Source organism: Centruroides vittatus, unplaced genomic scaffold, assembly GCF_030686945.1.
Source record: "Centruroides vittatus isolate TY-2023 unplaced genomic scaffold, ASM3068694v2 contig_1776, whole genome shotgun sequence".
Lineage (NCBI taxonomy): Eukaryota > Metazoa > Arthropoda > Arachnida > Scorpiones > Buthidae > Centruroides > Centruroides vittatus.
In genome coordinates, this window is record NW_027121087.1 from 1,646,813 (window position 1) to 1,662,724 (window position 15,912).

The 15,912-nt window shown below is 31.4% G+C and overlaps 2 protein-coding genes across 3 annotated transcripts in view; one reads left to right on the top strand and one right to left on the bottom strand.

Moving 5' to 3' along the window:
• LOC136969318 (TATA-box-binding protein-like) overlaps positions 1-5,565 on the top strand; it is a 48,188-nt gene extending 42,623 nt beyond the window's left edge. For both annotated transcript variants that reach the window (XM_067263444.1, XM_067263446.1), the window contains exons 6-7: positions 3,286-3,380; positions 5,143-5,565. In XM_067263444.1, coding sequence (XP_067119545.1) covers positions 3,286-3,380; positions 5,143-5,219 — 172 coding nt within the window. In that variant the 3' untranslated portion in view covers positions 5,220-5,565. The remainder of the gene's footprint in view (positions 1-3,285; positions 3,381-5,142) is intronic.
• A 5,603-nt stretch (positions 5,566-11,168) lies between these two features.
• Positions 11,169-13,964, bottom strand: frtz (WD repeat-containing and planar cell polarity effector protein fritz). The gene is made up of 2 exons (XM_067263416.1): positions 12,578-13,964; positions 11,169-12,493 (listed from the first exon to the last, which is right to left on the bottom strand). Exons 1-2 carry the CDS (start codon positions 13,920-13,922, stop codon positions 11,547-11,549), a joined length of 2,292 nt encoding a protein of 763 aa, XP_067119517.1. The 5' UTR covers positions 13,923-13,964; the 3' UTR covers positions 11,169-11,546.
• Positions 13,965-15,912: the final 1,948 nt, after the last annotated feature.

Sequence of the window (15,912 nt, forward strand, 5' to 3'; positions counted from 1 at the left end):
TTTTCAATCTGCAATTGGAGATCATCTTCAGGTATGTATATTTGATGATGGAATGATTAAATTGAATGATTTTTTTTTATATTTAAAGTTTTGGTACCACTATTAACTTTTATATTTACTGTTACTTTTATTTCTTTTATATATATTTTGAGAATTTCTTTTGTTTAATTTTTTCAAAAAATGTCATTATTCAATTTAATCATTCCATCATCAAATATACAGACCTGAAGATCTCCAATTGCAGATTGAAAAAAAAACTCTTTTTTTTTTTTTTTTTTTTTTTGAATTAAACCTTTCTGCAATACAAGTTAAAGCTTTTGATTGAAGTGTTTATTAGGAGGTATATAAGAATATAGAACTTTTACCTGGTTATAGATATTGTAAACTAAATTACCATTAATAAGTTGATTAACTAAGACTTTTCAATTTGAGAATAAAGCTCCAGAAAGTTATAGGATTGTTGGCATATTTACTGACAACAAAGTCAAAGTATTTTGAGTATCTGAGTTTGCATTCATGGTAAGATTTTTGTCTTTACATTGTTGTGTGTAAATAAGTATCTATGATTATCTGTGATCGTCCATAAGTTCATTGTTTATGCATATGATTATGGAGTATTTTAAGAAAAGGAGAAAACATTTCTTTGAAGACATTTGATTTAAAAAAAAAAAAAAGGAATTTATTAATGGTCTGATGAAATATTTTGTACATAAGTTGAAATTTTTGGTTTAATGAAATGTTTTGACTGTTAAGAAAAGACAAATTTAAGGAAAATAAATATGAAGAAAGATTTCAATTGACATTGTGCCAAAGAGGAACTAAACTATCCAAACATTTACAAAATGAAGTAATAGAAAGTAAATCCAACATCACTACAGAATGATCAGAAGCAAAATTAGGGACAAGAATAATTGATATGGAAAATTCTTTAGAAAAAAGACAAGATTACTAGACAGAAAAGAGACCGGTTGATTAAAATAAAGAATATTGTTAATAATAAAAAAAATAACTCAAGTTGTTCAAGGACAGAAAATTATAGATGACAATTAAAACAATTAACCATGAAATATTAGAAGAGATTAAAATCACCACAAATAACAACCTTAAATAAGAAAATTATTGTAGGAAGAAAAGAAAAGAAAATAAAATGAGATAAGAAATATAGAATATTGTATTACTTAGATTTCAGGAATGGCCAAAATCGAATCAGTGTATTCAAAAACTTTGATGACATTTAAAGATGTATGGAATATTAATATGATGGTATTGCTATTCAATATGATTACTTTTAGAGATAAACATGGTCATAAAATCCTGAATAAAACATTTTGTTATCAATATCAGGTACAAGAGTGTTAATCTAGCTCTCCTTTAGAATAAACAAATCATATTGTTCTTTTTGACATTTCACTTTAAAATTTTTCACAGAAAAATTTTAAGTTAAAGTGAACAATCAATGATGAATACGTGTGGAATTATTTGTTTAATAGTGACTTTGAATATGTTTGGAATTAGGAAGATGTTTAAAAACCCAGAATTTAAAATGTCTTTTAAATGCCTGCTGATGAGGGACAAACAGGTCCAAAACACAATGTTAAAGTGTATGTGTTCAGGTGATTTAAATATTATTTCTGATTTGTAAGACCTAATTACTGCATCCATAAATCCAGCATAATAAGTCCTGTTAATTGATAAAGTACTAGTAGACAAAATAAGTTTAAATTAAGATAGGGACACAAAGGCATATTAACTAAACTATGCTAAGCACTTGTTTAGAAAGCAATCAAATCCAGCACTGGACTGAGGGATTATGATTTGTGCAGCTCATGAAGAATAGATCATATCATCAAGGCATTAAGTGTACTCCTTACGAAACCATGTTTGGTTCACCCTTAAAAGTTGCATGATGCTGTAGCAGATTTTTGCATCGAAGAGGAGCTACAAGAAATAATTGAATCACTAAATCAGTCAATTAGAGTGACCCAATGAAAACATATCAGGTAAAAGTATTGAAAATGAACAGCTATTATTCAACCAACCTGATGTGACTATTCCTGATTCACCAACCAAAGTATACCCTAGTATAGAAGTGATCAGTCTTTATACAATCAAGACCAGAAAAGGGAGAAGTTGAGAAGACGTGAGCAAATGCAAAGGCAGGTTTAGAAGCTAAAGTGAAGAAAATATCGGAGCTTAAGTTTGCTGTAAACAAAATGGGAGATACAGTGAAGCTAATAACACAGATTTGGATGGGAGCAAGAGGTAATCTGCAGAATGTATTGGCAGTAATATTAGCTACTGAAAATGACAAGTACTGTCACTTGGAAACAAAGGAACATCTTTCACAATTTTATACCAAAAACCAGTTTGTGCTTTGTGAAAACAATTTCTTACAGTAGAGAATGTACCAAATATTACTGTTGTAGGGACTATGCGAGAAAAACATCAATTTCAGGAGGTTGGATACCAAAGGTGTTCTTGTAAAGGAGAGTGTAATTTAACCAAATGCAAATGCAAGAAAAATGAAAAATTATGTAACTCAAAATGATATGATAGTTTGTCACATTTCATTAAGCAGTAAGAACTATTAGAATTCTATATTTTTTCCTCCAACAAATTTTTGATATTTTTGTACACAATTCTAATATTAAGTTGAGAGATTTTTTTATTAGTTTTCTACATTCATTAAATTGTTCTAATGTTAATAAAACAAAAAAAAAAATGAATTTTTGATTCAGTTTTTTGTTTTATTTTAATTTGTTTAATTCCAAATTTGTTTAAATCTGTAAGTTACTTTATTAAAACAACAAAATGTGGGAAATTTCATAATACTAATTTTTTGAAATTTATATGCAAAAATCTCTTTGAAAGTAATATATTCAAATTTACCAAAATTTACAAGAAAATTTTAAAAATATTTCACATGAAGTTAATAGAAGAAAACACAGGGATTTAGAACAAAGTCAACCTTTGTAGGCTCCTGTTTGTCTCAATATTGTTGAATAAAAGGTTGACTCTGCTTGTTCCTGAGGTGTGAAAAGGATGTATTATGAAGAAAGATGAAGCTCTGTTTTCTTCTGTTAACTTAATGTGAAAATTTTTTAATAATTTGTTGTAAATTTTAAATCATGTTTAGTGTTGAATCTGTAGATAAAATTTAAAAAAAAACAGTTTGTTTAGAAAATTAAGATGACTGCATTTCATATTTTAAAGCATTAAATTAAAATGCAAATAAAAAGTTTATGTAATTTAGTAAATTTTTAATATTTATTTATTTTTTTATAGTTATGAACCTGAGTTGTTTCCTGGACTTATTTACCGTATGGTGAAACCTAGAATTGTTCTTTTAATTTTTGTTTCAGGAAAAGTAGTTTTAACAGGTAGGTTTAAATGTAAATAACAAGACTTGAAAAATAATGGAGTTAAAAATTATCATCAGTTCCTCTTTCCAAATTAAATTTGATGATAACTTAGTGAAATGAATTTCTAAGTTTGAATATTAAATTAATTTATATTTCAAGCGTTATTATAGAATCTTAGATTGTCATCTCTCAGTATAAGAGTTCAAACTATAATTTTATTTTGTAGTAATTTATTACAAAGTAATAAACAAAGTTAGTTTTAATATATGAAACTATGAACATTTTTTATCGTTAAACGAAATCTATACTGTTTTACCTAATTAGTTCTGCAAATTTTAGTGTTTTCAATGAGCTTTTAGTAATACAATTTATTCCATTTTATTAAAGAGTGATTTGAAAACCAGTAATAGTTTTCAAAGTTTGAATAAACTGTAAGTAAATTTATATATATATTTATATAATTTATAGGTTTTTTTTAAAATAAATATACATTCAAATACTTTTGACAATGTATTATTGTATTTGTCAGACAAGAAATTTTTGCATTATAATTATACAAAAATTTCCTGCCTGACAAAGACAATAATACATTGTCAAAAGTACTTGCATGTATATTTTATTTTTAAAGAAGCTATTAACACTGAAAGACAGTCTATTTAAAGTGTAATTTTTGATGTTTTGGCATGAAGTGTAAGTAAAATCTTTGATTTATATTTGTTTAAATAAACTGTGTTTAATAAACTGCTCATTGAAAACATTAAAATTTGTAGAACTAGTTAGGAAAAATGTGTGTATCTTATAATTGAAGAAATAGTGTTTTTATAAAGGTTCCTCTTCAGTGGCGTAGCGTGGGTGTCAGCCGCCTGGGGCGGAGGAAAATTTCGCCGCCCCCTTATTTAGGTATTTTTACAAGATATTATTATTTATTGTGAAATTTTGCCTCCCCCTATAAGTGCCGCTCGGGGTGGGCCGCCCCTGCCGCCCCCACTACGCTACGCCACTGTTTCTCATTGTTCTGTTAATGCTTTTCCCTATGTTTGTCAACATTCATTATAAATAAATAAAAGATTTAATTAGTATAGCTGTGTTTTTATTTATTAAGTTTATATACTTGTGAAGTAAAATATTTCTAAAAAAATCTTTATTTTTGATGATTGCTTTTAATGATTCAGGAAAAAGTTTAAGATGAAGCTAAAACATGAAGTGCATTTCACAATGTTTTAAAGCTATATTATATATCTAAAAAATTTACTTTGGAGATTCAAGATAAATTTTTAACACTATTTTATGAAAAGAAACCAATCCATTCTTAACTTTTATAATTACTTTCTATATGCATCTCTTTGGCAAGAAAGCTAATCAGTATTCAGTTCAAACAAAAACATTTTCTATTTGTGATTTTACTGTCTCAACATTGCCATATTATATATTTAAACAATATTTAATACTGTTTAATACTGAAAGAGCTAGAAATATTATATTATGATGTAAATGTTGCATATGAATTTTCTCTCCAAACATATCTGATGATGATTTTTTTCTTTTATGTATTAAACAGTCTCCACTAATATTTAAAAAAGAGTATTAAAACTTAATTTTTAATATTTTTCATTTGTAAGTTAAAATAGAAAACAGACCTGTTTGTATTAAATTTAAAACATTTAATTTTTTTTATAACTAATTATATAATATAGTGAATGTTTTTACTTCTATATTTGTAATATTCTGTATAAATAGTTTTAGTAAATAATTTGTACACTGTTTTTCTTTTCCCATTTAGGAGCTAAAGTACGTTCTGAAATTTATGAAGCTTTTGATAATATTTATCCAATTCTTAAAGGATTCAAGAAACAATAGTTGTACAGAATTGTTTTTAATTTTCAAATATTTTAGGCTTGTAAATATTTAATGACTTACATAAATCTCATCTGTATCAGAATGTAAGATAATTGTTCATTCGATACACACATTAACATTATTTCTCTAATTTTTTGAAATGAAAAACATCAATTCATAATATCAAATTTTTATTTACTGACTGAATGAAGGTTGTCGTTCTTATCATGAATTTGTTTTCAGTTAAATGTTTTAAATGTATGTGTTTTATTTATAAAGTAAATTGGAGAAATAAAAGTCTTTATTTACACATATATAAATTTGAAAATTTATGTATATGTAAATAACTTTATAAATACTAGTCTTATATTTGTTGTTGTTTATGTGTATAAAACTTACATATCACCTGTTGTGATGCAATTCTTGGAGATTGGCTGTCATCTGTTTCAATATTGATAGAGCAAGCAGATGAAAAACTTGAAGAAAGAACTACAGTTTATTATTAACTAATCTTTTAATTTTTATGTTATACTGGCTTTTATAAAGTTAGTTTTTAAATGATCAGAAAAATCATATACAGGTATATGCATACATATGATTCATAAAGCAACTCTAATAAGTGATTTGATGATGGAATTCAGTATTGGATAGTATTGATTTTAATTCTGCTTGGTGTCTGCTTGTTAATAAGAATGCAATAGCAAGCTTAAATATTAAATAACTATGTTTAAATTTTATATTTTCAAATTTTTCCCCCTATTAAAATGGATTTAATTAATTTTATGTTCAAAAATCCTATTACAGAGCCCATATTACTAACAGAATTTTTTTTTTAATCTTTGGGATAAAATCCAAGATCTTAATGAGAAGTAATATGAAAATTTATCACCAACAATCTGACACAAATAGACTAATAATATTTGTAAACTTGATTACTTTCCAGAAAATTCAGAAAGAAATGAATGACATAGACTTGTATACAAGAAAAATTGGATATTAGTAGCAGATATCAGATCTGATAAATTCCAAAATAGCTTCTTTACTGAATGCCACATGACATGTTTGTTACACATTATAGCAGCAAACTCTTTGTGCTTTGAAACAAGTTTTTAAATTTTAGGATAAGCTTTGATTTAGAAGTAAACTGTGTTTTAGCATAATCATGTTTTCATACTATGAAACCATTATATTTACTTGAAAGGAAAACAGAGTTAAAGAACTGGTATGACTTGAGATCAATTTCTTAGATCATCAAGACAATCAAGAAAACTAAATCAGGGTGAAATCCTTCTATCAACTGTATTGAAGGAAGAGAATTTTATACTCTATACACCAAAATATTACTCCATATAACGGGAAAAAAAATTGTCTTTCAGCATTAGAATGACCGATTAAACAAAATTTACACTAGTACTTTCAACAATGTATTATGGTAGTTAAACAGTTCAAGAGAGTGATTTAAGGTTATTAGTTGCAGACAATCACAAGCAATTTGTACCGTGCAAGAACTTCAATTTCTTTTCAAAGAACAAAGCATTTTCTAGATTAGTCTGGATCAGTTTCCAAATGGTATTGAGCAGAACAAGACTCATCAAGCAACTGAGATTGAAGTCTATATTAATAGGAACTGTGGAGCCATCTAAAAATATTGTGCACCCTAGACTCATCTTTGAGACCAAGACACAGCAAGACTGGCTGTTAAGAATGCTTGTAAACAAAAAAAAAATACATTCTATCTAATAAAAACAGCTTGCTGGTTCATTGTTCACCTTAATCTTTGATTCAAACTCTGTGGTTACTTCTTTTGACACAATCATGCATAAGTAAAGGAATTGTGCATTTACTTCCTACCTTGTACAGCTTCTACAAAATTGACACTGTTACTCTATACCAGGGGTGGGCAAGCAAGAGTTCAGTGGGAGCCGAAATGTAGGTTTTGCAAAATGCATGGGAGCTGCAGTTCTGTACTATTGTGGCGGATAGTATGGTAAGGCGAGCGATTTTATTATATAATATAAATATAATATAAAACAAATATTGAATGTTTTTAATAAACACATTTTCACAAAATTATAAAAATAAAATTGTAAAAATAATAATAAAAGAACAGAAATTAACACTTTCAGCAAGAGCCGCATGTAACTCAAAAAGAGCCGCATTTGCCCATGCCTGCTCTATACCTTTTGATGCCAGCATTGATGTTACCTTGTTAACTAATACCATGTTTAATGATAACTTTTTGGTACAACAGATCTTAGCTGTTCAAGAATCACTTCACCTAGTATCCCATAACAGTTGTTTTCAGTTTATAGATAACAGTACTAAAAAGAAAGCATTGTAAAAGTCAAAATGAAAAGTTTGAAGTTTGATTTCTTAGAATTTGGCAATTTTTTTTATTTATTTTATTTAATATTTAAAGTTATATAATGTAATTAAATTTACTGAGTGAAATTTTTGAGATCTGGTTACTATTTGAATTCATGAAAAGTGATATTTATCCATCTCTAATAGGGACCCATATACCATGCCTGAAAGATCCAAGATCTACCATATTCCCTTAAGATTTGTGTATTTCTGTTTTCATACATAGGGGCAATCTTAGAATGCTTACTAATAGAATATCAGAGCACCAAGATGACATCCAACATGCCAGATGTACTACAGAATTAGCTGAGGGTGCTGGATCATAGCTGTGAGACCTTGTGGTCATAGGCTGTGCTATTGTGTCCCTGTACCAATCAAAACATATTTATTTTGGAAATCTTATATATTGTAACCAATGATATCTGTAATCAACCCACATTTTAGCTATCAATATGTAACTATGGATATTACTTTTTGTAGTAGTTAAAAGCAATTATAACAGTTGGGGTCACTCCACCCTTTCATCCTTCAATAGTCATGTAATAATTGTACATATTAGCCCAGGATTATTTTAGTTATATTCAATAATGAACTTTAAGACAATGCAAACAATGTTTGAGTCCTTTATCCTAATTTACATCCTTTTATTCCAACCAGGAACTTCAAGTTGCCTGCTGTTTATGGTTCCTGGTTGGAATAAAAGGATGTAAATTAGGATAAAGGACTCAAACATTGTTTGTATTGCCTTAAAGTTCATTATTGAATATAACTAGTCATATCATAGTTACATTTTAATTGCATACCAGTTTTTATATGTGATTATTAATTTGTACTTATGCTTGTTATCATTTGTTTCATACACTAAATTAAAATGTTTTGAAAAACCTCAAAGTTGTTCTACTTTTAGAGTAGAATTCTATAAAAGTTTAAGCTTTGTAAATTTGCCTTGCAGTTTCTAGAATTTTCTGAACAAATTTGAATCTCTTTGTGTTCTATGCTTGAACATCTTGTCTGAAGATGACAGTAATATATTGTTGAAAGTACTAATGTAAATTTTGTTTAGTAAAGTCATTCTAATACCATAAGACAGTCACTTTCATTATATGATGCAGTGAAGGAAGTTGGCATTTTAGTTATTAATTGGTTGATAGTGCTACAAAAGATTAATTGTCATTCAATAAAAAGTGAACCGTATTATTAACTTCATTAGCAAGGTTGCAGCAATGTTTTCAACACGAAAATGTGTATGTTGGATGTTCAGCGCTGCCTTCCTGTAAGCCTAGAAATCTGACAATGGGGTTTGGAATGTCAGTGGAATCATGCTCGATGTTCCAAATGCCATTGTCAAACTTCTAGGCTTACAGGATGGCAGCACTGAACATCCAACATACATTTTTGTGTTGAAAAGTCTGCCACAACCTCACTATTGTTAAACTTTTCAATAATATAATGGACCTTTGCTTTTATGGTTGGTTGAACATACAATCAAATCACTTCACGAAGGACTTTACTTAATAAAATAAAATTTGTCTTACAATAAATATTTACTTTAGAATGGATTTACAATTGCCATCAACTGGTCCATTCGAGTGAGCCAGATTGGTAGATAAGTCAATAAATGGTGCAAATGCAAGTGTTTTAGTAACTCATATTGGTTAGAAAAAAATGTAATCGGAAAAACTGACTTGGGCAGTTTTTCTACTACCAAAAGTTATTATTTTTTGAGAGAGTATAGTTTAACTTTTGAGGTCCTGGAATGAAATAATAAAAGAAAAATAGTGTTAATAAAAAGTTTTAAAAAACCAATGGATCAGATAATCTGTCTTTACCCAATTGTACTATTAACTAGTACACGGAAAAATAATTCTCCTTTCTTCTCTGACTTTAAAGTCAGAGAAGAAAGGAGAATTATTTTTCCATGTACTGGTTAATAGTACAATTGGGAAAAATAGTGTATGGTGCAAATCCAATAATATATCTACCAGAAAGTAATTGGATACCCCTGCAAACAGTGACATTCGCTGTCTTAATACACATCACGGCAGCTGCAGATAGATATCGAGTGGGAAAGAAAATCAGCATTGGTCACATGCAAGATGCCACACAGTTTGGAGCTGTCTGATTTTGAAAACGGTGGTTATCACAGAAATGGTCATTTCATACGTGACATATCCAATTAACATCAAATACCCAAAATCAACAACGGGCTATGTGATTCGCAAGTGGAGGTGAGCAGTAATGGTCAGAATAAGCCTCGACCAAGTAGGCCCACGAAACTAGGAGTTAGAGAACGATGGGTACTCTCCAGAGAAATTCAGAAGAATCTCACTCAACCGATGGCCCACATCCATAGGGAGTTTCAAACGGCAGCTGGGACTTGTTTTGATGAATACTATCTGCAAGGAAGCTGTCTGCTTGGTTATCATGGATGTGCTGCTGCTCACAAGCCTTTCATCACCAGGACCAACAGCACTGCTCAGCTAGCTTGGTGCAAAGAATGTAGACAGTGGACTGTAGAACAGTGAAAACAGGTTCTCTGGAGCGATGAATCCAGGTTCGCCCTCTTTCGTTCGGATGGCAGAGTCTGGGTTTAGCATCTGCCTGGAGAACACCTCCTGCTAGAATGCGTTGTGCCAACAGTGAAGTTTGGCAGAGGTGGAGTTATGGTGTGGGGGTGTTTTTCCTGGTATGGCCTGGGACCCTTGGTTGCAATTGATGTTAGGCTCAATGCCGATGCCCACTGCACTATTTTGGATAACCACATGCTTCCTATGTTGTAGTGGTTTTACAGGTTAGACCCATGTTACTTCCAAGACAATAATGCCAACTGTCATGTTGTGACAACCACCATTGCTTGGCATAGTGACAATGGGGTTAAATGAATGGATTGGCCTGCTCAGAGCCCAAACTTGAACCCTATCGAGCACCTCTGGGATGAGTTGGAGTGTCAACTGAAGGGGTGTCCCCACTGCCTGAAATCAGTGAAGGCGTATGTCTTCTCCAAGCCGAGTGGAAGGAAATACCACCAGTCATCACACAAGGACTAGTGCAGAGTATGCCCCGAAGGGTCTCAGATGTAATCTCCGCCCGTGGAGATTCCACCAACTATTGACAACGAATAAACTTTGTTTTTCTGTTCTATCACAGGTGTCCAATTACTTTCTGGTAGATAGTGTATTTTCACAATAGTCTCTGGAACAAAATAGAAGTCCATTATAATCGGATTTAAACAATTTTGACAGATTAGTGTAAATCAGGAAGTAGATTTAGACTAATAAGTAAATCAAAGACATTATTTTTTTTAAAGTTTAGGAGAATCTATTCTCTATTATTCATAGGAAGTCCATAAATAAAGCCTTATTGTTAAAACTTGTATACTGTAATATAGTTGTAACAGTATAAACAATTCCAAGATGTTAATGCTTATACCTATTATAATTCATGAACTTTTACACTTAAAATTTTATTAAAATATTTTAATAGGAACAATTCTTAAATCAGAGATCAACTAAATACATTGGAAAATGATTAGTTTCCTTATAATTTAGTTTTTTTCCAAAAACAGTTTGTGGTTGTGTATTTTATTATAGAATATGAAAAACTATATTTCAAATGATTAATTTAATCCCAATTTATTTGCAATTTAATAAACTGTTTGGATACGAGAAGCTACATTCTGAATTGTATATTATTATAGCATAAGTGGTTTATACAGATTTTATTCGGTTACTATTTTTGAGTTTTGACAAATTCTCAATTGTAATAATCTGTCTTAACATAACTGGATTCTAATATTTTACATAAAGATTTACCTAACTCTTCAACAGATTAAATAATTGTGTTAGATTTTTAGTTATAGCTAAAATACAGTTTTATACTACTATTTCATAGTTGTTTAAATAAAAATTAATATAAAAGTATAAAAATATAATTGAAGAAGTATTTAAATACGTATATTACATAATAAAGTTTGTATTTTCTAAATTATATAATTCCAAAATGAACAAACTTTACTCTAGCATTTTCTATTTCTTCATCCTCATTAGACGATTCTTGTTCTAAAACTATAAAATTGTCCAGTGATTTAGCAGGAACAGTGTCATCAACAAACTGTTCGTTTGGATCAGAAAAATCTATTTGGTCTGTAATAGGTGCACTTGATGGATTTAATTGAGGCTGATTTACCAAATCTGTGTTAATAGTTGTTGGTAGTGGAATGCTATTATGAATGTTATGAGGAATTGGAGAAAGAAATGGTGATTGAGGAACGGAAGTTTGAGAATCGGGCCAGTGAATGGATCCATTAATTCCCATACTTCTCGAATTACAAGGATTATCCTGAAAGTGTGATAAATTAGATGAATTTATTGAAGAAATCGGTTTATCTATAATCTGAGATGCAGTCGTTTGTTCATATATTTTCAGGTCTAATGATTCGCTTGTTAATGAAGTTTTCGCGTGCTGATCAGGTTTCAAACTGAAGCGTTCGTCGATAGAAGAATCTTCCGAAAATTCGGTAGAGTATTCGTATTCTTCCGATTCTTCGGTAATACTTTCTGTTTCTATAGAATGTCCATCTAATTGATCTGCATGTTGTAATGCAACATCTGCCAAAATTCTTTCTCCTTTATCACGAGCTACATAATGCAAATCCATAAATAAATCCTTATTTCCCAAGTCCACGGCTAATAAAAATGCTTTTTCAAACTTTTGATATCTCAGAAGATGATGGAAGAAACGTCTTGCTAACGAACTAACTCTGTCTCTGTACTCCATTATTATAACATCGGACAAAGGCTTCAGTGGCTTATAAAAGCTTCCGAGTGCACTTTCTAATTGAGATTCCCTATCTTTATTCAATGGTTTCCGAAGAAGATACTGAATGATTTTATTCATACATTGATAACTTGTTTCGCTCTGACCGTTCCAATCTATTTCAAGTAAAAGACAAACTGATTCATTAACCTGGTCGTATTTTAAATATTGATTGATTAATTCTCTCGGAGTCAACGAACCTCTGCTGATCGTTCCAAGAGAAAACGTCAAGAGAGCCAACGGTCCGCGATTAAAAAGAAGACACATCGCGCAATGCGTTTTTAAATAAGTTCTATTCTTGTTTAACGAAGTTTCCGGATGTTCCCAAAAAAGTTTCGTCAGAGTAGGTTGATATCTAAAGTAATCGGATATTTCCAAAACATTCAAAGCGGAAAAATCGTCCGAAAGAAGCTGCAGTTTAATTGAAGAAAGAGCACAGTCGTAGCACCGTAGCTGACCTTTTTCGCCACTCACTATTATTATCGTATCTAAAGGATGCCATGCAATAAACGAACAAACAAACGAAGAAATGACCGAGCGACAATTCTGTCTGATAAAATCGTACAAAATCAGCGACCCGTCGTCAAACGAAATTAAAACTTTTGTCTCTTCCACATTCCACCGAGATGCAACTATACGAGTCCGATTCGGAATCGTCGTAACATTTAAACAGTGAAACTTATTTTGAGAAATTTCATATATGTTAAGATTGATGGCCGCATTTCTACCGCTACTACTCTCTATGGTAAAGATTCGATTAGATTCGTAACGACTAAATTTGGCCCGCAACAGTTCTCCTTCGACTTTCGTAAAACACAACAGTTCCACACGAGAATCGACCAACGAATAAACTGCCATACTCGCTCGATCCTTGTCAGAATTAAGCGGCATCCAGGGCCAAACTTCTTCGTTTCCTATACGCCACCACACAAGAACGCATTCACGTAGAGAATTTACGGACAGTTTTCTCTCCAGACGGCGACCGGTGGGTCCGATTAAATCGACGACGGTGAATTTGGGTTCTAACGAGGCCATTCTTTCACCTCTCTTATACCTATCTACGGACTGTGTGTGTTTACCGAAATGAATGCAAGTCAGCTTCGGTTCAACGTAAGAAAATAGAATAAATTTGTCTTCGACGATAACGTCCACAACATGATCGGATATTAATTTTCCCACGAGGTAATTATCTAATATGATATGCTCCAAACAAGTATTTTCTGAAGAAATGGAGAGCGTGACAAGTACTCCGTTATTAAATACAATTTGAACGATGTCATTTTTTTCCCATCTTGCAATTACACACCGCTGATTACTTTGTAATTCTTCAAATTCTTTCAAACAGTCTCGTAATTTCTCGGGTCTTTTATTCCTTGGCACCCAAACGACGTCTCTTCCTTCGGAAAATTCCTGCTTATCTAAAAAATACGTTTGTTCTACGTTTTCACCTTTATCGTAAGTTTTGTAGCAACCTATGTCGGAATCACTGATCAAAAGTTCGTTTTTAAGTGTCCAAAACTGCAATTTTCCCAACAAAAATGCCATGTTTATAGTTCTGTACAAAAATAAACATTGACGCTCATACTTATCAATTTAACCGGTAGAGGCGCTAATTTCACAAAATGTCGAATTAATATTTTAAAATAATGAAATTGTTTAAAATGATTAACAAACTGTCGTTTTTATTAGATAGCATTTTCATATAAAAGTGATTATTAATATTTCATTTAATATATGACTTTTTAAAACTTTGTTCTGTGGAAAACTAAGGATTTTTTTCGGGTTCCTCCGTGTCCACGGCGGGGATATCCGGGTGGTGGAAGATGGGGCCCGACACCAAGGTGCACCGCCCGTAAAAAAAAAAATAAAAAAAATTATGGGAAAATGTAAGAGCGATGGACTGACGTTTTGCGGATGGATCTTAGCCATCCGATCGTCTGCAACTTTTGTCCAAATGATGTCCATGATGTCATATTCATAATTCTAACCAATTTTGAGATTAATGTCCGTAGAGAAATCTGGGGTAAAGAAAATCCAAAGTGAACGGGATAAAGAGATGAGAGACCAAACCGTCGTCTCATAAATTTAAGCCTCCTTTTTTGTTTTGTATACAATGTATTATGAATGAATAAAAATACGCCAAACAAAAATTGTTGAAACGTTATTTACCAAAAAGAAAACGTTACTAAAGAGGTTGCGGCCGAAGTTTTCATCTCTAAAACATGAACGTTGAGCGCCGCCATCTTGTAAGCCTAGAAGTTTGACAATGGCGTTTGGAACGTCGAGCATGATTCCAATGTCGTTCCAAACGCCAATAGCGAGGTTGCGGCCGAAGTTTTCATCTCTAAAACGTGAACGTCGAGCGCGCAACCTCTCAATTAACTCGGATAAAATTGACGGCAGGATAATCGCGAGGTTAAGGTGGCAGCTTACAGCTTTGGTGGACCCGGGGTCGAAAAACCCAGGAATTTTTCGGAGTGGTCCGTCCGCACAGATTAAAGAGAGAGATTGTCAACTTCGGGAAAATCATGTAACTAAAGACATGCAGCTTCCCAACGGCTGGAGCATGGTACTAAACTGGTCACGTGATTAACATTTCTCGTTTTTGAATCGACATTAGCTTAATCTGTTAATTAAATTTATATCAAAATATTGGTATGTATTTTAAATACTGTATTGATTTAAGTAAAATATGTATTCATTTATATCGGTAATAACAATTTCTGATTAGAAATATAATTTTAATAAAAATTTTATTTGGGAATATTATACAATTTCCTTGTACAGTACATTTATTATTAAAATAATTACGTTATATTATTTGAGTAAAGTATAATACACTTTTTTCCTTTTCTTGTTTTAAAAAAACAAAAGCAGAAATTATCATTATAGCAACTATTATATATAGTTGCAATTTAATGACTTTTTTAAAACAATTTATTAAAGTTAATAATATTGAGATTTCAATCTGCATTGGCGTGTGTCTCTCTTAGTTTGATCCGGCCGCAACACTCTGACTAGAAATCCTATCGAGACACTGCAGCACAGATCACCAAGCCACCACGACAAGGTGGAGACACGACGGGGAGGAAAAATCTACCCCCTGCCTTGTTTGCTATATTCCCAACTGCCCACTGTCCATTGCTAACCAGGAGAAAAAGAAGAATCCTGTAAACCTTCCTGAAGAAAAAGAAGAATCCTGTAAAACCTTCCTGAAGAAAAAGAAGAATCCTGTAAACCTTTCTGAAGGAAAAGAAGAATCCTGTAAACCGACAGGAGAAAAAATCTGGTCAAACACAATCGCACAGTGCAGCAGAAAGGAAATACCCCGGGGGCACTACGAAAAGGTAAGGCTCGGAGGATTTTCGTTTCCGCCCCCATTTAGTTCGGAGAGACGCGTATTTCATCTCTCCGCATTAAATGAAGTCAAACAAATGAGACACCCGGTTGTTATATTTCATTCTTATTATTTGTATTGTCGATTGTTTATTGTTTCGTCAATCGGTATATTGATATTTTTGCAATTTATAAATCA